We start from the raw sequence: 24129 nt of genomic DNA, 5'->3' as shown, positions 1-24129 counted from the left end.
GAACTTTTGGGTAAATGAACAAGCGCCCACCCGTTACACCTACTCATGGAGCAATGGTTTTGAATGTATAATTTTTTGGATGTTGTCTTGCATCCTTGAAAGAAAGTGTTGAAACTTGAATTGAGTCTCTAGGAAGTTTTATTTTTTCCATCTAATGCTTTTGAATGCATAGTTTTATGGATGTTGTATCCCATGGATGACACTCTAGGTTGGATTTAATTTTTCTTGTATGAATTTCGTTCATGGTGGCATTTGTAAAGGACACTCGATTTGAAAATTCCCGCGAATGAGCAAATCATTTGGTTTTCCTGTTGGCATTTTTTTAATGTAAAATTATTTGTAAGCTTTGGAGGCCTAAGAGACGAATTGGAGAGTAGCAACAACAACGACGACACATTGAAAGCAACGAAGGGAATTCATATCTTTGTAGTTTGACTTAGAGATCAGGCTAGAGGGCGTTACTTGGAGGAAAAAACAACCATTATTTAGATGTTTTTAGTTTGGATGGGTGGGATTACTATTTCATGTTTAATGAATTTTTATTTTTAATTGTTCATGTCATTTTGATACATATAGATCTGGTATTCCCATCTTGATCCATTCAAAAATAATATTTACAAATTTTTTTATTGAATTATAGTTTGATTCTTTTTAAAAAAGTACTTATAAGTATTAAAAAAAATACTTTTGGTAATAAAAAAATACTTTAGGTAATTAATTCAAGAGAAAAATAAAAGGGAAAATTACATATAAATGGAGTTAAAGTTCCATATTTACTTAGAGGCTGAGTCAAAATTCCATATTTCTTTAAAATGGATTGCTGAGGTGGCACATGGTTTTTTACTGTTTAGAAATTGTGATGCCTAAAATACCCTTTCGCGAAGGTACTACTTTTTCTTCGAAGGTACTACTTTTTTGAACTGAAGATACTACTTTTTGGCGTCCAGGTACCATATTTTTTAAACACTCGCGAATGTACTACTTTTTCTCCGAAGGTACTACTTTTTTGAACTGAATGTACTACTTTTTTGAACTGAAGGTACTACTTTTTTATTAGAGAAGGGCATTTTAGGCACCACAATTTTTTAAACAGTAAAAAATCATGTGCCACCTCAGCAATCCATTTTAGAGAAATATGGAACTTTGACTCAGTCTCTAAGTAAATATGAAATTTTGACTCCATTTATATGTAATTTTCCCAAAATAAAAAGTAACAACGCTAATATAACCACTAAATTGGTTTAAGCAAGTGTAAAAATTTGGTTATATGCAGCCCAAAAAAGGGTTCAATCACATATGGAATTACAAGACTATGCTGCCCTAGTTTATAGTTTATGCATCTGTAGCAGATAAATTTATAAATATAAATAACTGTCTTGGCTTGTTTTTTCTGGGTTTTGTTGGTGTGATGAGTAATTGACGATGGACCGGTATGACAACTTTTTGGCATTAGATGCATTTTAGGAGATTAATATACTACCATCAACCCCACCTATTTATATACTCCATAGTGATTTTTTAAGGCAAATATATTTATATAAAAAGTCCCTGATGATCTAAAAGTCTCTTCAGCTTGTAAAATTATAATCTTCTAAAATCTTTCAAGTCTCTGTACAAGACTCCATATTCTTTCAAACATTCTAGAGCTCAATTATAAATTTATACTGTTAAAATATAAAAGTTTCCATTAGCATTTGCATGTCGCTTACGGGACTCAACTTTTAGGGCATTTTGGAAGTTGAGATTTTGACTATTTAGATTCTAAAATGAATTTTTTGTTACCTACCTTAAAAATTTATTTTTTATTATTTGAAATGAATATAATTATAACAAAATTGTATAAAAATAAACTCTAAAAAAAAAAAAATATTGAATAATCGGAGATACCTAATATTTAGTACTCCCAATTATTATATATTCATTATTTTTGTTGATAATTGGAAATAATTTATTATTATTATTATTAAAAAACGAATGTATTGAACCAACTCCTCCACATTTGTTTTAGAATAATATGATACCCCACTATGTCATATGCTCTTTAAATGTAATGTTCTTAGATCATAAAAATATTTTGATTTTATGGATTTGGCGCGTTTACCTATAAGAAAAAGTTACCAATAGTAGTTGTTTTTTTCTTTTTTTTTTTAAACTTAGGGTACCATCTAATTTGGTACAATCTAATTACGAGTTAAGCTATAAGTAAATTGATCACAGCGGTGTCTAAGAAACTTAAACCAAAATTAGATCGTTAAAACTGTATAATCATAACTAAATAATTGAAAGAATCAAACTGAATCCAACCATAAAAACTAGGTCGGTCTGATTCTATTTACGGTTCTATACATTAGTAATGAACATGTGCCACCATCATAAATATGTGAGTGCTACTTGCTCAATTATATGATTTCAGTCTATTTCACTTCTTGTACATGTATTTTTTTCTTGAAGCATGATTTTCCAACTACTACAAAAAGCATTGGTGTTGAAAAAAGCAGCGACTCTGGCTCTGACATTCATCAAGTGGTTTTTTGCGGAAATTGAATTATACTTGTGGCTTTCAATTGTGGGATTAGTTGCGATAATGATTGTTATTGCGGTATCAATCTCTTAAAAAATAATTACGAATCGGACAATAAGTATGTATCGGCGATACAACTAACTATAATTATAACTTTGATTCTAACATATTCATTTCTCATTTTAAAAAAATTATATTTATATTTATATATTTGGTAAAAGGTTTTACCCGATTCAATTGAAAAAATATATTTATATTTAGTTAATAATTCAGATCTATCATATTCGATTTAATGTACTCCAAATTAGTATCAAAATAGACCTTAACAATATCACGTGATTTCCGTTCGGTCTAGTCAATCAATTTTAAAGATGTTGTATATCCTAAATTGCTCCTAAATTAAACTCCAATTTATTCCGAACACATTTCATTTAAAATAATATTATTATTTTGTTGGCAAGGAAATGGGGAAAAAATAAATTGAAGGGTTTACTCACAGATTTATTTGTGAGAAATTGGCGGGATCTCTCTCTTCTGCTTTTGCCACTTCCAAATTCTAAATATGTGATCTCATAATACTATCATTTTCGTTTTTCAGAGTTCAGGCACACGCACACATACACACACAGATATATATACACACACATATCTCTATATATTTGTTAGGGTTTTCTGTTCAATGGATTCGACTTCTTCGTGCCCTTCAACTCCTCGATGGAACGTTGAAAGACCCTTCCTAACTGGTCGATTTCTCCAGGTTCTAATCTTGCCTCAGTTTCTCATTTCTCTCTCTCTCACTCACTCACTTTCTCTCTCTCTACACCCACCCATACATTTATCTGGATATAATTGAGTTCTGCTTAATTTTACATGGAAATAAAGAATAAATAAAAATTAGATCTTGAATCAGTGGTGCTTAGTTCTTTGGTTGATTATGTGTAGTATTGGAAAGAGGTTTTCATTGTTTTCTGGTTTGTTGCTCCGCAATTTTGAATAATTGGAAAATGCTAAGTTTTTCTGATAAGAGTAATGTGGTAAAATTCATTCAGGAAACGAAGTCTACTTCTCGAACAGCTGAATCAAAGGGTTTTTCTATGGATTCGTTTGGGTGCGTACCAATTCGACTTGTTTTGTTTTGTATTAGTGTTAATTACATGAATTCGGATAATGTTATAGCTGTTTTTTATTTTTTCCCTTTCCTTTTCAATTGATTGAGATTATCATGCTTTTAATTTTAATAATAAGAACAATAAATTACATTGTGATCATAGTTATTGATTTTGTATATGCTTGCTTCAATTACGTGTTAAACAGTCCTGGATTGGAGAAGGCCATAGGTTGCTACCATGCTTCAGTTCAGGTATGATTTACAGGTATCCATGAATAAACAAAATTATGCAAACTTTTATTTTTTATTTTTTATTTGGGGAAAATGTAAAACATTCCTTTGAACTTTTCACATTTTCAAATAACCCCATGGACAATCAATTTGCCAAATAACCTCTATGCTTTTGTAAGACCCTGCAAATCGTCCCATAATGTTTTCTGTCCGTTAGAAAATGGACAGGTAAAGGTCACGTGCACCTCACATTTCATACTATTGTTATATTATGACCGGTATGTCCTTTTTTCTTTCTTTTTTTTTTTTTCCTCTCTAACCGAAGTACCTTTGGTCAAAAATATATGGGGGGATATATTTTTAGGACTTGAATAGGAAAAACAGGTCGTTTATGTAAATTTACAACCGTTAGTAAACTGATAAATTTATTTGTCAGGGGCAAGATGCATGGTTCAAGTTTTATTTGAGATGGGTGTGTGTGTTTTATTTGTTGAGAGAAAGAGAAGAAGAAGAGAGAAACAGAAACAATCCTTCTTTAAGCATTATTGGATATAAAAGTTAGAGTTAACATTAGCTTTAAATCCTTAATGCATTGTGTTTTTTGAACCGTGGTTGAACTTTAAAGTAATTACCTGTTTTGTAATCTGGTTCTAACTAAGAGCCTATGACGTTACTGTGTTCATTTGATATGTAGGAACTGATTGTTATCGATGATCTGTTGTCTGCTTTGGTTGGAATTGAAGGACGGTACATTTCAATCAAGAGAGTACGAGGGAAGGAGGACAACATTACCTTCCAGATTGATGCATCTATGGACTTAGCAATTCAGGTAAATCTTTAAAATGTTTGTATAAAGAGTAGCTATTTGATGTATGTATATATATATATATATATATTGGTTGTTATTGTTGTACTTTAGTATGTTTCTAGATGATTGGCTTGAGGCTTTCATAAGGCCTCATTAAGTGTTAGTTTTAAGTTTTTTGGATCATGACATATCATTGCAGGAATCAGCGAAACGGATATTCCCTTTATGTGAGAGCTATGTGTTGATTAATCAGTTTGTGGAGTCAAGGTCCCAATTCAAGACTGGCCTGGTTAATCATTCCTTTTCTGCTGCACTAAGAGCACTCCTTCTAGTAGGTTTTTTTTGGTCTTGTAAGTCGGTTGTTAAACTTTTGCTGCATTCTAGTCAACACTTTCTTTTACCTGTAATTAGAATGTCATTTCCAATTATCTGTTTGCGTATTGTTCATCACCTAGGTCATTTATTTTGTGGAAATTGAAATTTTAGCTGACTTTAATGCTACTTGCTTTACTGTTTCTACAAAAGCTTAATGAAAAGAAGACGGATGATAAAACAATGATTTATTTTTTATAATTCAAATGTAATATCATCATTGACTTATTTTGTCAGGAACTCAATCCAATACCTGTACTATGAGTTTCAATATTATTCATTGTTTTTAGACGATTGAGATCCAATATTGCAATCATCCAGCATGGTTTCATTATGTGCTGCCAAGACCAATCTTTCTCTCTCTCTCTCTCTCTCTCTATATATATATATATATATATATATATATATATATATATCGGTGATTTAATTCTAATTTTTAAAAGACATGGGTTCATTTGAGGTACTGATTGACAAGGAATGTTTGTGGTACTTTTTCTCCTTTTCTGTTTTCAAATTCAAATTTACATGGACAAGCAAAGTTGGAAGAAGTGGTAGTAGAAGCTAAAGTAGGAAGGTATTAAGTTGGCTTGTTAAATACATAAGATTTTGCACCTCCTCCGTGGCAAGATTAACTGCATCAGCACTGCTAGGGTGAGATAAAGCCTCTATTCTCTCAAACATATGAGCATGTGAATCCCCAGAAAAGGTTGATCAGATGGAGACAGATTGTGGTTAATTGGTGCTATATGTGCAAGAATGATGTGGAAACGGTTGATCACCTTCTTTTGCATTGCCCAGTGGCGTAGGATTGCTGGATTTTGATGCTGGGTTTGTTTGGGTATCAGTAGGTTATGCCCAGGTCCTCCAGATGTTTGATTGAGGCTTGGAAAGGTTGTACAGTGGGGTTTCAAGTCCGTGATTTCTGGAGGGTTTGACCTTCATGCGTTTGGTGGTGTATATGACTAGAGAGAAATAGGAGATCTTTCGAAGGAAAGGAAAATCCTATTGGGGCTTTGAAGTTGTTCATTATTAGCACCCTATTTTATTGGGTTCTAGGGGGAAATTGTAAATCCATAGAGGTGTGTTGATCTTTTGGGTTATTTGAGGGTTTAGAGGCACTTTTTGGTCTTTTGTAGCTTTTGAGGGATGCATTCCCCTTTTGAACACTCTTTAATACATTTTTTACTTATTAAAAAAAAAAGAAGTGAATCTGCAGAACTAGATGGTCCACAACCTTCAGTGGAACAACCATGAAGCTTACAACAATGCTCTTTGGTGTGTCTTGTCTTCTCATAGAATATTGACTTTTGTTTGTCCTCTTTAGAACTATCACTTTCTTCTCATAGAATATTGACTTTTGTTTGTCCTCCTTAGAACTATCACCTTTATTGTTGCGGTGATTTCTTCCCAGTCTAGTTTATTTTTGAAGTGTATTGACTAATGCGAATCAATTATGGTTTAATGTATGAAGCATACCGCCATTACTTATAATCTAGTATGCTTTTGAAGTTTATTGACCAACGTGAATCAATTGTGGGTTAATGTATGCAGCATACCACTTCTACTTGTAACATATGTATAAGCCTGTTTCAAGGAAGAAAGGAATCTTTGTCAAATACCTGAACACGAATTTGCTCATACAACATTCTAAGCCAGTTAAAAAAATCATACAATTGTTCCTTTTATATCAACTTCTGAAATTTGACACTGTTACTTGCACAATCTGCCTGAAATCTTGATCATATTCTAACTCCTGTAAGATTGTTAAGCTTGGCACAATTCTTATGAATAGTACACCCCTTTGGCTAGTCTCATGAACTTTATTTATTGTTGGAAATCTTATTTATAAGTTGACTCAACGATTATGGCAGATTTATTAGGTCTTCAATATAGGCTAATTTTTAGGGATTTTATTTTTATTCTGATTTGATTTGATTTGATTTTATTCTCTTTATTTTGATTTGATTTTATTCTCTTTTCCATATTTGTAATTTTCCGCTTGTATATAATGATAGTCAGGCTCTCAAATTGAGTACGCCAATTTTACCAAGTTACTTTTTGGTATCAGAGCCTCAAACCTACGCCTCCCCCATCTCTCTCTTTTTCACCGCCTCTTTTAATATCTCTCTCTATCTCGTTACAGCCCCTTCCCTATTTTTTTTTTTTCACAGACCTTCTCTCTTTTTCAGGTCGTTGTTGCGACAGTCCTAGGGGGAGTCAATCTCCTCTAGGTTCGACCTTTGTAGGGGTATTCCCTTAGTCTTTTTCATGCACTAAGGGTCAGAAGACGTGTTTGTAATTTTTTGGCGCTGCCGGGATATTCGGCAGCATTTTTGGATCAGACCGCCGTGTCTCCGGCTTCTTGGTTTGATCAAAATTAGGTCTATTCCTCATTTATTTGAAATTATTGGTAATCTGTTGAATTGATGTATTTAATATTATGGCTGAATCAAGTAATAATAAAGAAACTCTCTTTTCGGCGCAACACACACCGGCTCAACGAGTTACTAGTGTGCTGTTGAATGGCCGTAATTTTGCATCCTGGGCTCGTTCCCTTCGCCTCTATGCTGGTGGAAAAGGCAAATCAAGGTGGATTTTGGGTACTGAAAATAGGCCAGATGTTAAAGATCCTAAATATGCTCAGTGGGACATGGACAATTGCACCATTTTAGGATGGATGGTTAATTCTATGGAGGAACGGATTTATAATATATTCATGTTTTATGACTTTGTTAATGACTTGTGGACTGCTTTGAATCAAATGTATGCTCATTCTAGGAACGATGCTCGTATTTTTGAATTATATCAAGATATTGCTAAGGCCTCGCAGGAAGGCCTGAATTTGTCTGTAACTGATTATTTTGGATATTTGAGATCTCGTTGGGAGGAACTAGCTCAATATGAGCCTTTCAGTGAATTTCCTTCTGAGGCAGCCTCTCTTCTTGTCAAACGTCTTGATCGTCAGCATACCTATCAGTTTTTGATGGGATTACGCCCAGAATTTGAACCACTAAAGTCTTAGATCTTGAATGCATCACCAATGCCATCCCTGTTGGAAGCCTTTGCTACTGTTGATGGTGAAGCACGCAGACACCGTTTAATTCAGCCCTCAATTGTTCCTGTACCAGTGTCTGAGCCTGCTGGGGATAGTATGGCTTTTGCAGCCAAATTTGGATCACGAGCTTCTGGAGGTCAGATTATTTGTCACCATTGTGGAGGGGTTGGACATGTTAAGGCTCGTTGCTTCAAATTTCATCCTGAACTGAAGCAAAAATTTTCTAAGAACTGTTTATCTGGAACTGGTTCTTCTCGTACTGCGGCTGTTGCAGAAACTCCTGTTTCTACTGGTGGATCTACTGTATTTCCTGGACTGAGCCAGCTTCAGTCTCAGATTGGGCATATCCAAGACCAGCTTGGCTCCCTTGCTTCTAGAGTTAGTGCTCCTTCAACTACTCCCACTGCAACTATTGCTACAGGTACTCCTACTGCATTTCATGTTAAGGCCAAGCAGCCTACTTGGGTTCGGATTCTGGGGCCAATGATCACATGACTGGTGAGTTATCAGTTTTTCTTCTAATGTCATACCTGTTACCCAATCTGTGTATCTTGCGGATGGCTCTACATCTTACATTCACAGTAAGGGTGATGTTTGTCTGTCTCCTGATATTACTCTTTCATCTGTCCTTCATGTACCTAAATTTGCCTTTAACCTTTTATCTGTTAGCCGGCTTGCAAAAAACCTCCAATGTGCAGTTATATTCTTACCAGATCACTGTTTGTTGCAGGACCTTTGTTCGAAGAGGATTTTTGGCAGGGGTTATGAGTGTGATGGGCTTTACTACTTTGGGGAACCACCAGGAATGAGTCTTCAAGCTTCTGTCCTACCTATTTCTAGTGTTTATGATGTTTCTTTTCGCACTTTTAGTCTGTGGCATGCACGTTTGGGGCATGTAAACTTTCAATATCTATGTCTATTGTTTCCTTCGTTAAATAAAGCATGTAAGGACCATAAGTTTCAATGTGAAGTTTGTGAGCTTTCTAAACATACTAGAACTAGCTATATTTCTCATATTAGTCGTGCTCCTAGTATGTTTGATCTTATTCATTCTGATGTCTGGGGCCCTTCCCCAGTTACTGCTTTCTCTGGACATCGATATTATGTGACATTTATTGATGATTATTCTCGTTGTACTTGGGTTTATTTATTGAAAAAGAAATCTGATGTGTTTCTTTTATTTACCCAGTTTCTTCAAATGATCAAAACCCAGTATAACACTGTTGTCCGTAATATTCGTTCTGATAATGGACGAGAATATGTTTCGAATGAGTTCCGGTCTGAACTTAATAAAAAGGGGATTTTACATCAACTCACTTGCCCCTATACTCCTGAGCAAAATGGCATGGCTGAACGCAAAAACCGTCATCTTATGTCTGTGGTCCGATGTCTTCTGAGTGGTATGCATGTGCCTAAATTCTATTGGCACATGGCTGTTCTTACAGCTGCTTTTCTGATTAATCGTACTCCCAGTCGAGTTTTGGGTGGTAAGGCACCACTTCAGATTCTCCAGCCTGATTATACATTGTTTCACCTTCTGCCTCGTGTTTTTGGCTGTACTTGTTTTGTTCATAACCGTAGTCCTTCTCATCATAAACTTGATGATAAATCTATTAGGTGTATTTTCTTGGGGTATTCTGCTATGTCAAAGGGCTATCGTTGTTATGATCCTGTGACCAAACATATGTATCATTCTCTTGATGTGACATTTCATGAAACTGTTCTTTTTTATAGTACTAATTCTGTGGTACAGTATTCTCTCTCTTGTGATCTGGAGAAGGAGATTTCTCCTATTACCCGTCCTGTTCCTCTCTTTGAAAATCACACTATCCTGGAATCTCCTTCTCCATCCATGCAGGGTTCCCCTCCACCTTTGCAGGTCTACTCTCGTCGCCATCGCACTCAACCTCCCCTGCCAGAATCATCTTCCGAACCAGGTCCAAGTAACTCTCCTTCTACTATTGCTCCTACAATTCCTGAGCGTACCTCCCGTTATCCTACCCGTGATCGTCATCCTCCTAATTGGTATGGTTTTTCTAGTAGCACTAACCACCCTATTTCTATGATGGTCTTTCAGGTGCATATAAATCCTTCCTGGGCAAGATTGGGACCGTTTCTATTCCTCGATCTGTGTCAGAAGCCCTCCAGGATCCCAATTGGGTGTCTGCCATGACAACAGAAATGGATGCTTTACACCATAATAATACATGGGAACTTGTTGCTTTACCTTCTGGGGAGAAAACGGTTGGCTGCAAGTGGGTCTTTAATGTGAAGTACTTAGCCGATGGTTCTATTGATCGGTATAAGGCTCGGTTGGTGGCAAAAGGCTTTACTCAGATTCCGAGCAAAGACTTTAGTGCTACCTTTGCTCCAGTGGCTAAGTTGACGTCTGTGCGACTGCTTGTCTCCTTGTCTGCTGCCCATTCTTGGCCTCTGCATCAGTTAGATGTCAAGAATGCATTTCTTAATGGAGACTTACTTGAGACTATATATATGGATCCACCCCCTGGATTTCGGGCTGAGGGGGAGTATGCTGGGAAAGTCTGTAGGCTACGGAAGTCTCTTTATGGTCTGAAGCAATCTCCTAGAGCTTGGTTTAGTCGTTTCAGAAATGTTGTTTTATCCTTGGGCTTTGTGTGCTGCCACTCAGACCATACTTGTTTTATTCGACGTTGCTCTGATGGTCGTTGCATTATGTTATTGGTATATGTGGATGATATCATTATCACAGGTGATGATGTTTCAGGGATTGCTCAGGCGAAACTTCATCTTCAAAAGTCCTTTGATGTGAAGGACTTAGGTCCTCTTCGATATTTTCTTAGAATTGAGGTTTTGCTAGATCCCGTCGTGGAATTTCTTTATCTCAAAGAAAATATGTTTTGGATCTTCTTCAAGATACTGGCATGCTTGGGTGTCGACCCGCTTCCACTCCTATGGACCCCAATCTTAAACTCTCTGTTGAGTCGGGGGAATTACTTCCAGATCCATCCGTGTATCAACGTTTAGTAGGTCGTCTTATCTACTTGACTAACACAAGGCCCGATTTGACATTTGCTATCAGTGTGATTAGTCAATTCATGCATGCCCCTCGCTCAGCTCATATGGATGCAGTCTACCATATTTTGAGGTACCTTAAGTCGTGCCCTGGTCTTGGTCTGTTCTATGCCTCAGGAAATCAGTCTGGACTCTCATGCTTTACTGATGCATACTATGCTGGATGTAAGACAGATAGACGTTCTACCTTTGGCTTCTGTACTTTCTATGGTAATCATCTCATATCATGGAAGAGTAAGAAGCAGGCTGTTGTTTCTAGATCCTCTGCTGAAGCTGAATACCGAGCTATAGCTCAAGGTACTTGTGAGCTCCTTTGGCTTCAATCAATTTTGGGAGAGTTGGGTCTTGTACAGAAAGGTTCTTTAAGGCTGTTTTGTGACAATAAATCAGCCATTATGCTTGCTTCTGATTCTGTTTTACATGAAAGGTCGAAACATATTGAGGTAGACATTCACTTTATTCGAGAGAAGGTTCGATCGGGTATCATTAATCCTATTTTTATTCCTTCTTCAGAACAGACTGCAGATGTGTTCACAAAGTCTGTTGGGCCTTCTCTTCTCTAGTCTTCCATCGTCAAGCTGGGCTTAGTCAACATATTTGCTCCAGCTTGAGGGGGAGTGTTGGAAATCTTATCTATAAGTTGACTCAACGATTATGGCAGATTTATTGGGTCTTCAATATAGGCTAATTTTTAGGGATTTTATTTTTATTTTTATTTTGATTTGATTTGATTTGATTTTATTCTCTTTATTTTGATTTGATTTTATTCTCTTTTCCATATATGTAATTTTCCGCTTGTATATAATGATAGTCAGGCTCTCAAATTGAGTACGCCAATTTTACCAAGTTACTTTATTTATTTATTTATTTCATTTCATAATCCTAGTCATCATCTCCCAATGTGGATAGGTCTAAAATGTTGCAGTCCAAATGGGATGGGTTGCATTAAGAAGATAACCCTGACTTATGTGTGGTTGCATATATAGTAGTAACCAAGAAATCACCAATGAATTTTTCTTGACTCACTGATTGTAAGAAGGGTTTGATGATTCGGCTTCTTATTTGGCCTGCCAGGTTTCCACCCATGATACTATTTTCATTTGATAATAGAGAAGACTGTGAGAAAGCCAAATGATTATTCCCATCCAACTTTATAACTAATCTGAGGAGAGGGGTTATCTCCAAGAGTCCCTACACGACTCAGCCCACCTCCCTCACTGGCTGCACTAGTGTATAACGTATCCACACAACAACTGGAGTACTACCCAGAGAGTATTATGGTTAGAAGCCAAGAAAAAAGTGGTCATAGAACAGCTCAATTGTGTTAACAAAATCCACAACTTAGTAAGATGAAGGATTTGAAGAATTCTAGCAAGATTTAATAAAAATATTGAGCAGTACCCTTTTCATGTACTAGCCTCTCCACATGATTGCCCCTAAAACCTGTGAAATGCAATCGATATGCAGCGAAATTCAACGAGGGGACTAATATATTCCAGGAACACCCCGTTGGACTGTTTATTCGAGAGTAGATTTTATACAGTGTCATTTGTTTGTCAAGGTAAATAAGGGGATTGTAAAGTGAATAAGTTATGGATATGATTTACTTATCATTGATGAATCGCATATCTTGCTGCACCTGCATCTTGTTTATCGGTACGGTGCTGCTGAATGTTGTTGCCTGTTTTCTGGAATTTTCTCTTTGGATAAACATGGCTTTTATACTTGATATGTGCATCCTATATATCCTATTTGTTATAGTTAAATGCTATTTTCTAATTATGAAAGAGGGTAGGTGTTTCTTTTTTGGCAACTTGCTCTTCTGATTTGCATTGGATCTTGATGATGCGTTAAAATTTGTTTGCACATGTGCTGCCACATTATTGATATGTTTCCCCACTGCAGATTAAATATCACTATCTTTAATATATTTTTCAGGATTACCAGGCCATGGTGGCACAGCTTGAACATCAATTTCGACTGGGAAGACTTTCCATACAAGGATTATGGTTCTATTGTCAGGTTTAACTGTGTCTAAAATCATTGCTACCCTTTCATTGCAGGATCTCCCCCCAATGATTTATTAACTATGTAATGCAGCCAATGATGGGGTCAATGCGAGCTTTGTCCATAGCAATAGAGAAAGCTTCAGCCAATAATTTTGCTGGTTCGGCGATTCTTAACCTCTTGCAGAGCCAGGTACAAGATGACATGTTATTGTAATTTTTGTGTACTTCTAGACTCCTACTGTAACGGGTCGGGCGCTTGCCCTCTAACCCAAAGACTTAAGCTATTGGGTAGTGCTGTATACCCACCCATTTACACCCATTTCACTTCCCATCCGGATCCGATGTGGAACACCTCTAACACCTGTTCTCTATGGAATTCAAAATTTATCAGCTGTATTTCTCAACTGATTGACATTTGTTTCTCTTGGTACTTGTATATCTGTTTCCAGGCCAAGGCCATGGCTGGCGACCATGCAGTGAGGTCATTGCTGGAAAAGTTGACACAATCCGCAAGCTCTGCATATCTTGGCATATTAGAAAGGTACTTAATACAAAATAATGGTAATACCTAAGTGCACAAGAGAGGGTCGAGTGTTTTGAGTTACAAATTTAATTCTTTCATGGCAGCTGTAAGATGGTGTGGGGTGCAGCGGGAGGTTTCTATCTACTTAGATGTGTTCAAGAGTCATATTCTGGTTGTATAGTTGCTTTGCTTTGAGTTTTTCATCTTTTGAGTTATTTTCGAGTTTTCTCTGGGGTTTACACTGTAGAATGGTTGGGACTAGTTTGATTCTACAGTGTTCACTATTTCTAGGGTTCACAAGTTACTAAGAAGAGCAGTAGTAATTTCCTTTTCAAATTTATATAGAGGGTTTACATTCCTCAGAATCTATCTAGAAGTTGCCACTTCAAATTTCGTGCTTATAGGGCGTGATTGCTCAGAAAGAACCAAGTGTGAATGTGATTGCAAGAGGCAAGTTTATAAAGAGGGGTTTTCTTTCTCTTACTCATAATTTGTGTCATTGAAACACCAAATTTTCTACTTTGAATAAAACACTTAACACTTCTCAAATGGTCCTTCTAAATGGTAATTCTAATCCTAAATTCTTTTCTATCTAATTCCTGAACTCCTTTAAGCTATATCATAGCAAGCTCTAACTCTCGAGTCTAAATCTCTTTATATAACACTGAATTGTAAAGATCCTGCATCTTCTATGTTAAGCATGTGGGCCATCATCAATTTTATTGTCCTCTTAACGTTACAAGGTTTTATCAGATCTTCTAATGAGAGCATCTATGTTGATGTAATATTGAAAATCAAATAAATTTTAGCTGTGTAAAGAGCAAGTCTATTTTGCTCAATGCTTTGGCTACTTGTGTGCAAGCGTCAAGGGTTCGCCATTTAGCTGTTCATTGACCTATTTTAGTTGTATTTCGCTATGCATGTAGGATCTAGGAGTATATCTAGATACGGGATTCAGGGAAATATTAAATCTGCGATGCATTATTATAAAGATCTTGCCTATACATCCTAGCAAATGCGCCATTTTTTAATCTAATTTGTCTATTGAACATTCCCAGGACATTTCAGGTCATGTTACCGCGTCCATCTAATTGGATGCGGTCTTTGAATTCAAAGGATAGTTTCAATTACCCAGCACATCTAGTGCCAGTTTAACAACATGGTGTGTCAAAGGCATATGCTTACTTTTGTCTGTTCAGTGGGGTTTACCATTAATGGGGTTGACATGTTTTGGTATGCATATCAGATGGAAGAGTTGTTTTAGATCTTGAACTAATCAAATCACCAAATATTTGTACTTAAAAACCTACATCAATTACCAGAAGTCTAATTCTTCCTACCTCCACTTTAGAGTAGGATGAAGCTTCCAAATGTTTTTAGTATTTTACTTGTTGAACCCAGGTACTTCACTTATTATGAATTTATGTTGAATTAGGAACATATCTCCATAATCCTTTCTCCTTGTTGGGTATGTGACCCACAGTTTCTATGTTGGATGTTTAGATATCGGACACGTTTGACGAAGCAATCTTCTACAAGTTTTGTGTCCAAACCTATGTAGGCATCACATTTAAATTCCTTTAGGCATCGTGCACGTTGGTATAGTTGCATCACAAGATTCTAATAAAGCTTCAAAAAATTTCAGAAATTTTCTGAACTGGTTCTATTGAATTGATAGAGTAATGGTTAGAATCTTACATATACAGTCCATCGGATGTCTCGTTATGATATATAGGCTCAAGTATGTGTGGCCGGTGTTGTTATGTGCTTAAGTGTAGTATTTATCAATTTTATTTTCTAGGATAAAATGGTGCTTTTTTGTAACACAAACTTTGTTGTGGATACTCCCTCCTTTTGAAGCAAAAAATGTAAGAAAAGAAGTGTAATGAGAGAGTTTCATGCATAACTATATCCAACCAAGATGTGTCAGACACTTCTCATACCTACATCCAGGTGTTGTGTGACCAGCACTTGATATCTCATACTCTAATAAGGACTGACTCCAAATTTTGAAACTTGACTTCCAAATCCATTGAAAGCATATAATAAAACATATATAGAAGTTCAATAACGTAACTGACACATGGACCATCACTGCAGTCCATGTGCATTAAGATGAAATTACAAAAACACCCTTGAAACGCAAGACTAATAAGAACATAGATAAGACCTGACAAGCAGCTTATGGGGAACACTAAATAAGACTTATAGCCCGTTTGGTATTGCTTTTCAACAAATTTAAAAGTACTTTATTTGTGAAAAGTACTTTATATGATGGGTCACCAAACACCTAACATGCTTTTTGTGATTTTACTAACAATAATTTTTTGGCAGCTCTACCGATAAAAGCTTTTTTTTTTCATTGTAACAACACCACCAAATGGCACTTAATGAGAGTCACAATTTGCTGTACCAATATCGAATCAATTGACCATATTCTTTGAATTTGCTCTTTCTCAAACCTCTTATGGTTTGTATCGCATTTAGCATTCAATACGTTGCCATGTTGTATCTAACAAAGGTTCTTCCCAGATTTGTATATGTCAATGTAGTGTAGCCTTCATCAAGTCTTGGAAATCACTTGATAACATTCCATTAATTGCAGTTAATATGAAGATGTTCCTTTAATTGTTTGAATGCATGGAATTATTGGGGTGTGTGTCAGTTTGGAAAATATACATTGTAAGGCCATTTAAAACATACCTTTTGGTAATTTATAGCTTTGGCTGGTAGGCTGGTAGCCAACGATTTTATTTAAAAGGCAACTCTCTGGATGAGGTGTATAGAAGAGGTTGAGAAATTATTCACGAGGCATCCAAAATTTATACAATATTCATTAGGCAACATAAACTTATCTAAAAAAGATCATTAGGCAACATAATCTAGCATTTGAGAAATTGTTTCATTCGTTCTATGATCATAAACCTTGTAACACAATCAGAAGGTCATATTTGATTTATTTTTTATTTTTTCAACTTATCATTTATCCAATATTTAGATATGACTAAATATCATATTTGAAAATTGCCAGGATATACAATATAAGTAAAAGTAAAATGATTTTCACCCTTTACTAATTGAAGTTCTTTTTATTCTTAGTATGGGAGTTAAAAGAGCTCCGGAGGGTTTAGTTGTTATAATGTATGAGAATACTAAGTTTTGTTCCAATTACTTAAAAGAATCTTCATTTTCCCCAAGTAATTACACCAAATGGATTCACACGAAATTCTCATTAGTTGAGCAGTGCATATATCTGATGATGTCATCATCTTACTGATTTTGGAATGTGAAAAGGAAGTATATTGAATGAAACTATGTTTACCTATATACACTAGACGTAAGGAACATATTGGGGTCTTTTGTATAAAGGAAAATTTTGTAGCCTCATTTCCTTAAAGGCTTAAACCAAAAGAAATGGCTTGCTCAGTGACACATGAAAGACATTCTTGTTTGAATTACACCACACTATTAAACTTTCAAATTATAATTAATTATTCTAGCATTTCTAATTGAAGTATTAAATCGACCATATTTTCAAACCTGTTAAATTAAGTTTTTGTTCCGTTCAATAAATTCATTATATAAGCTATTTGTAGTGTACTTGGAAAGAAAACGTATTTGCATTTTAAATCCTTACTTGCGCATTCTCTTCTTACTGATTCATTTTTTTCTTCTCCTCCTTGTTAATACCAATGCTAACTTTCTTAGAATGCATGTAAAGAAAACTGGTATAAGTGAAAATTAGTTTGAGTTTCATAAGTCATTCAAATCCTTAATTCTTATCAAAATGACCTATCAAATGAATAAGATGTACAAGTAACTAGAACAATAGCTTTCTATCCCTATTATTATTGAAACCTTAACAGAAAGTGAAATAATTTAAGTTTGTCCTGGTATTCTCTTCCATACTTTGACCATCATCTTAAGAAGATAATATTTCTTGTTTTTCAAAATAGTGACGAGTTTTCTGTGCATTCATTGTTGGAGTAAGAGTATTTCAATATGATCATACCATAAATCATAAATATCGGAGAAGAAACTTTCAGCTTCTTCTCAAACCAGAAATGTAGTATTTTAAATTTTAGGGCCTGTTTGGCTTGTGCTTTTGCTTCGTGTTTTTTGCTTTTGCTAGCGTATTGTAGCGAAGCAAAAGCACGAAGCATGTTTGGTAATATTTGTTGTGCTTTTGAATAGTACCGAAGCGCTTCCAAAATTAAGGCCAACATCGGAAGCATCAAAATGATGCTTTTGTTTGCTTCTGCACTGTAGCGAAGCACTGTTCATAAAAAAAAATTTCTTTTCTAAAATAACATTTTTAACTAACCATTCAAATTTTTGAACTTCCAACACTTTTTACCAAACATGCTTTCATGTTTTTGCTTCTAAAAATCTTGTAACAAATTTATGTTACCAAACAAGTTTCTAAATAGTGTTGAACACACTCTAAAAGCAGAAACATTGCTTTCGCTTTGGATGAAAGCAAAAGCACAAAGCAACTGTGGTTGCCAAACTGGCCTTAGTATTTCATTTATTGTCAGTTGTCATGCAGCATGGCAAAATTGTCTTAAAATTTTATATTTGGGTTCCTGTGGACTTATGTGTTCTCTACTGTTGTCTTTTGTTCCACTCTAACCAATTTATATTAGGTGGGTGTATGAAGGAGTGATTGATGATCCTTATGGTGAATTTTTCATTGCTGAAAACAAATCTCTCCAAAAGGTAGTGTTTTTTTCCATATGTATTAGTGCAATATAATCCTGTTTTAGATGCTTACATTTCCTTATTTCAATAGGAGAGTCTCACCCAAGATTACGATGCTAAGTATTGGCAACAACGTTACAGCCTCAAGGACGATATTCCTAGCTTCCTTGCAAATGCCGCTGGAACAATTTTGACCACAGGAAAATATTTAAATGTCATGAGAGAATGTGGGCACAATGTTCAGGTTCTGCTGTGACCATGTTTTTGATACATTGTTCGGTATCATCATTTTTTTTAATCTTTTATCCCTTTCTGTTGTCAGCGCATGCTGTTGACCAGTCTGTTGTTGATAGGTTCCAGTGTCAGAAAATTCAAAATTGATGAGCTTCGGTTCAAATCATCATTACCTTGAATGTATAAAGACTGCTTATGATTTTGCCAGTGGTGAGCTCTTGAATCTCATTAAAGAAAAGGTGAGCTTCCCATTGTGCCTCTGAAGATTTTCTAGGCTTTTTTCTTAGTGTTCTTTTTAGCTCCTATTTGTGGCAAGTGCATGTCCATTTAGTATCAGATTCTTCTGTTGATAAAATTTGTTTTTTTCATTGATGCAGTATGACCTAATAGGAAAGCTGCGGTCTATAAAGCACTATCTTCTTCTTGATCAGGTATATGTTAGTCAGTGAAGCCATAAAAGGAAGTTAGTCACTGACTATGTATTATCAGGTTAAATTTGGAATAGGGGGCTCGTTCTGCTTATGAATAATAGGCTAGCAGAACCATTTATTTTCGATGGGTTGACGGATCTGGCTCAGAATTTGAGCTCATTTTTCTTCATCACATTCTAAACTGATATATAGTAAGACAGAAAGCTAATACTACTGGCTTTTTTGTATGGAACTTTAGGTCCAAAAGTTGATGTGCTATGCTGATTGGATATATGGTTTCAGTCTAAAATATCGAAGGCATTTGCCTATTGTTTCTTTTCTTTTTTATAAGTAGGCATCTTTGTCTTATTTCTTATGATCAAACATGTAACCAAACCTGAATCCAAAGCTATTAAGCAAACAGGCCCAGCCTTTTTTTCTTTTTCTTTTTTTCCCTTTGGTTTGGAGGGGGGGTTCGTGTGGCTTCTTTTAATTTGAAGTGTTTGTTATACTATTGGACTACATGTACTTTTTTACCATGTATCAATTTGACAGGGCGATTTCTTGGTTCATTTCATGGATATAGCTCGAGATGAGCTTGCAAAAAGGCCTGATGAGATTTCTGGGGAGAAGCTGCAGGTATGGTCTTTGTGGTCTCGCTTAGTGGCTAATTATGTAAATTTCTTTTATCTCTGGTTTGGATAAAACAAGGGTAGCCACTTGAAGCAGTGGATAACTCAGAAATTTGAGTCTATGCTTTTGACTTTATAGTCTCTACTGGACCTTGCGTTGCGCACCACGGCCGCCGCAGCAGATCCTTGTCATGAGGACTTAACATGTTGTGTGGTTAGTGACTGATTCTCTCCATACTTGTACCGAGATGATGTGGACTTATTCTTGCAATCCTTATGTTACGAATTTACCATCTTGCTTTCAGGAAAGATCTACTTTGCTCCAAAGGTTGAGCACACTCAAAGATCTTGAAAGCAGCCGGACTGCTTCTGATAGTAATGATTTAGAGGAACCAGTAAACATTACCGGCCTGGAAACATTTTCTTTGAGCTACAAGGTCTGTTCTTATAGGCGTTGTGTCTTTATGTCTTTTATCCTTTATTTTCAACCTCGTCTTATTTTTTGAATCTTCCCTTAAAAGATAAAATTATACTGTCATGAAGGTATGGTTAACAGTCATAGTAAATTTTCAATTGGTGGGTTCTGAAATGTGATTTGCTTTGAAATAATATCGTGCTCTATTATTTTCATAACCAATGTGATAGGCCCTCTTGTCCAATATATGTGATGGATAGATGATGTGAATTGCTTAATTTGATGTGTTTTCCTAAGTTATTGTCTTTGGTGAGACCCTTTCAAACAGGGCCTTATTTCCTGTTAGTATGTACATAATTCCTCTTTTATCCCTCCTCATGACATGACTTCAAGGATTGCATTTCTTGTCTGGTAGTGGTAGTTGTAAACGAGGTTGTCAATCTTTTTTTTTTTACTTCAAGGATTGCATTTCAGAATGGCACCTTCTCTGTATCTGGAAGAATTCTGGATGGTTTCAGCTTATGCTTGTTGTTTCATCCACAAGAAATATAGTCCTGTCGCAAATAACTACTTTGTCACAACTGGTTGTCGTTATTTTGTTGTAAATGGTTTATTTGTTTCAGGTTCAATGGCCATTGTCCCTTGTTATATCAAGAAAAGCTTTAACAAAATACCAGTTGATTTTCCGCTTCCTGTTTCACTGTAAGCATGTGAACCGCCAGCTTTGTGGAGCATGGCAAGTGCATCAAGTATAGACCTGAAATCTTGTTCATTAATTGTTGTCATATAACTCCTGCTTCCTTTGCTCTTATTCAATTATGTTCTATTTTTGTAGGCCGTCCGTCCACTCGACATAAAAGGAACTGCAATTTCTGTATCATCTTTGTTGTGTCGTAGCATGCTTAAATTTATTAATAGTCTGCTACACTATCTGACATTTGAGGCAAGTTTTATCTCTCTCTCTCTGTATAAATAATGAATGTTTGCAAACAGGAGTTATAGCACAAGTAACATAGTTTACCAATTTGATGTTTTGGTTTTGTTAACCTCCCTTCTTCTTTTTTTTTTTTTTTTTTTTATCTCTACATAAACTTTTACTTTCGTTTGGCTTTTTTTTTTTGGAGAAGGGGGGGGGGGGGGGGGGGTGTTGTTGGTTGTTAATTGCGCTATTTTGTTCATTGAACTGCTAGTTTTATATCCACTTGTAATTTTTATTTGCTGGTAAAAGAACGGAAATCTGCAAAATCATTTTAAATTCCCAAAACATTGGTCTTGGTTTCACTATATTCTTATCTCCAATTCCAAATCTTTTAGCAGAGTTTTGAGGTCCGCAGTGGTAATATGATTTTCACATCATTACCTCATGTTTGCAGGTTCTTGAACCGAATTGGCATGTGATGCATACTAGACTTCAAACTGCAAAGAGCATAGATGAGGTACAGATGCAGTCTTATCTTGGACATAACATACTATTGAATGCTCAGTTTGTGTGCTTGCACTCATTTTCACAAATTTTTAACCTAGATTTTTTTGATGAATCAGGTTATCCAGATTCATGATTTTTTCCTTGATAAGTGTTTGAGAGAATGTTTGCTTCTTCTGCCCGTCCTTCTCAAGGTTAGTCATGACTCATGGGTTTTTAGTATTACTTGGTGTATCTAATAAGTTTCCTTCAGGTAAACGACAAAGATAGTCTTAAAATGCCATTATTCAGCATTCTGTCAGATGTAGTGCTATTTGGATGTCAAATCTTTGAACTGATTTAGTACGTCAAAAGGTTATAATATATTGAATTTTTTTTTTTTATATATATTTCACTTGGCCTCTTACTAAACCCAAAAGAAGGCTGCATATGAGAGTTGGAACTTCATTCTGAAGGTAGAGAATATTCAAGGATCTCTCAGAACCATTTTTTATACACAGCCCAGGAACCAGAGCTGATTTGTAACCAAATTATACATTCTATAGAACTAATGTTTATTTCATTTCTTCTTATTATTATTATAAATATCTTAGTGCTGCAAAATTTTTGCATAGCCATTAGCCCTTGTCATAATCTGGGATTCCGTACACCAGATGTATCTTGTAGTTGCTAGGGCGAGGTAGTAGAATCTCTGCTCCAGAAACTGCTTCAGTCAATCAGTAGAGTTCTTTTCTTCTCGGCCGACCTTTAATATGATCATTCCAAAGATAATTTTCCTGTCCTTGATTTTAGTTTATTGTCGGTAAGACGGTATTGATGTGACTATATCTTAATGAGGTAGCATGGTTTTCTATTCTGTGTTGGTATTTGTTCTGTGGTTCTCATAAGTGAGTTTCCAAAATGCAGAAGGTGGAGAGGCTAAAATTGATATGCCTTCAATATGCATCAGCAACACAGTGGTTTATTTCATCTTCCATTGAGATTCCCAAAACAGATGCACTTTCGGATGGTTCACTTAGGATGGAAAAACTTAAGCAATTGAAACTGCGGAAGCCATCTCAGTCACTAATACTGACCCCTGAAAATGCAACGGTCACTAATTCTATTCGGTATGTTAGAATAAATCAATAGAACTCTCTCTCTCTCTCTCTGGGATGGCAAAATACCCCGCTCCGTCAGGTACCCACCCCATTTAGAATGGGTTAGGGGGCTGATTAAATGGTTTTGGGGCGGGGATGGGGAAAGTACTCCAAAACCCGCATGGTTAAATAGAATTATTATTGCTGTTAAAAATTTGTTTCATTATTTACTTTCGTTAGATTCATAATACAATTACGAAAGTACTCTACAAAACCAGCCCCGCCATGTTTAATAAACGGTTTTGGACGGGGATGGGGATGGCGTTCCACAATTGACATCCCTACTCCCTCTCTCTCTCTAATTTAGACAACTTTTTGCAGGAAATTTGAGTGGGAATTTAGTTCCGAGCTTCATAGTTTGGGACCAATTTTGAGCAGTAGCTCCCACGCAGAACCATATTTGACTCATCTTGCGCAGTTGATTCTGGGTGGTGGAGGTGACTAATAAGTTATGATTTCCTTCCTCTGCAGGATGTAGATATGTTCCCCATGAGGATATATTTTCCGTTTATTCTCATCTTGTATGGTTGTTTGCCTCTAGTTTGTGTTGTTTTTGAATCTTTAATGTGTCATTTGTGGAGTATACTGAAAGAGAAAAGGAAAAATCTTTACAGATTATTGTGATGACCAGATAATGCTTTGCGGTTTGACTTCAAAAATGTAATGTGTCGTTTTATACAATTCTGTTCTTGCTTGTTAAGCTGTTCCAAATTGAACATAAACCTTTTCCTCTGAAGCTTGCTAAGCTGTGCCAAATTCAAGTCTGTTTGGATCTACTTTTTGGGGCTGTGTTCCAAATTGAACATAAACCTTTTCCTCTGAAGCTTGCTAAGCTGTGCCAAATTCAAGTCTGTTTGGATCTACTTTTTGGGGGCTGTTTGGGAAGTCGATGGAACTAGCCATGTCCGAAATTTGGCTTCTCAACTTACCACATTATCTTGGTATTCCATTTATAGAACATGCACTATTTACATTAGGATTTGGGGAACGACTCCAAATGTATATTAATTATATCATATAGTAAAATAAAAACTTAATGGTAATTTAGGCACAACCCATGTGAAGGAGAACGTATTGGGTGTGTTTTCACGCGTATCGTGCACTGGGTTCATTCGAATTGGAAGTGTTGTGCGTTGTGCATGTGCGGATGCATGTTATGTAACTAATAATTTATAATTCCTATTCTGGGAGGGAGATTGATTATGGATTGATCAATAAGCATGTTATGTAACTAATAATTTATAATTCCTATTCTGGGAGGGAGATTGATTATGGATTGATCAATAAATCAATCTCTAATGGTTACAGAATGACTCGTACCACTCCCAACCCCTATTAGAGACTGTATCAGCAACACTCAGCACCAAGATATTGAGGAAGGCATCTTCACAACCCAAAAATTCTCCCTCTCAAGAAAAGTAGATATCGAATTGTACCAAATGGAATCAGAAAGAGAAGAAATACCATAGAGAAGTTTCATGTGGTCCCAAGATA

At 35.8% G+C, this 24129-nt stretch overlaps 1 protein-coding gene across 2 annotated transcripts; it reads left to right on the top strand.

The window, feature by feature from the left end:
• The first annotated feature begins 2968 nt into the window (after window positions 1–2968).
• LOC132311625 (gamma-tubulin complex component 2) lies at window positions 2969–23329 on the top strand. 2 transcript variants are annotated; one of them, XM_059809627.1, is made up of 21 exons: window positions 2969–3278; window positions 3571–3629; window positions 3836–3881; window positions 4555–4689; window positions 4868–4999; window positions 13088–13171; window positions 13250–13348; window positions 13608–13699; window positions 18328–18400; window positions 18474–18626; window positions 18736–18855; window positions 18994–19047; window positions 19582–19665; window positions 19798–19872; window positions 19964–20095; window positions 20697–20822; window positions 20909–21016; window positions 21447–21509; window positions 21616–21690; window positions 22403–22605; window positions 22957–23329. In XM_059809627.1, the coding sequence occupies exons 1-21, from the start codon at window positions 3201–3203 to the stop codon at window positions 23078–23080; spliced, it is 2115 nt and encodes a 704-aa protein (XP_059665610.1). In that variant the 5' UTR covers window positions 2969–3200; the 3' UTR covers window positions 23081–23329. The 2 variants fall into 2 exon arrangements, with proteins under 2 accessions (XP_059665610.1, XP_059665611.1); XM_059809628.1 differs by having other exon boundaries at window positions 3257–3278; window positions 3836–3894.
• Window positions 23330–24129: the final 800 nt, after the last annotated feature.

This window comes from Cornus florida, unplaced genomic scaffold, assembly GCF_030987335.1.
Source record: "Cornus florida cultivar Cherokee Brave unplaced genomic scaffold, ASM3098733v1 CherokeeBrave_3.0.0_Hap2_Chr06, whole genome shotgun sequence".
In the NCBI taxonomy this organism is placed as follows: Eukaryota; Viridiplantae; Streptophyta; class Magnoliopsida; order Cornales; family Cornaceae; genus Cornus; species Cornus florida.
The sequence above is the reverse complement of the archived record's forward strand: the minus strand, read 5'-3'. Positions and strand labels throughout refer to the sequence as shown.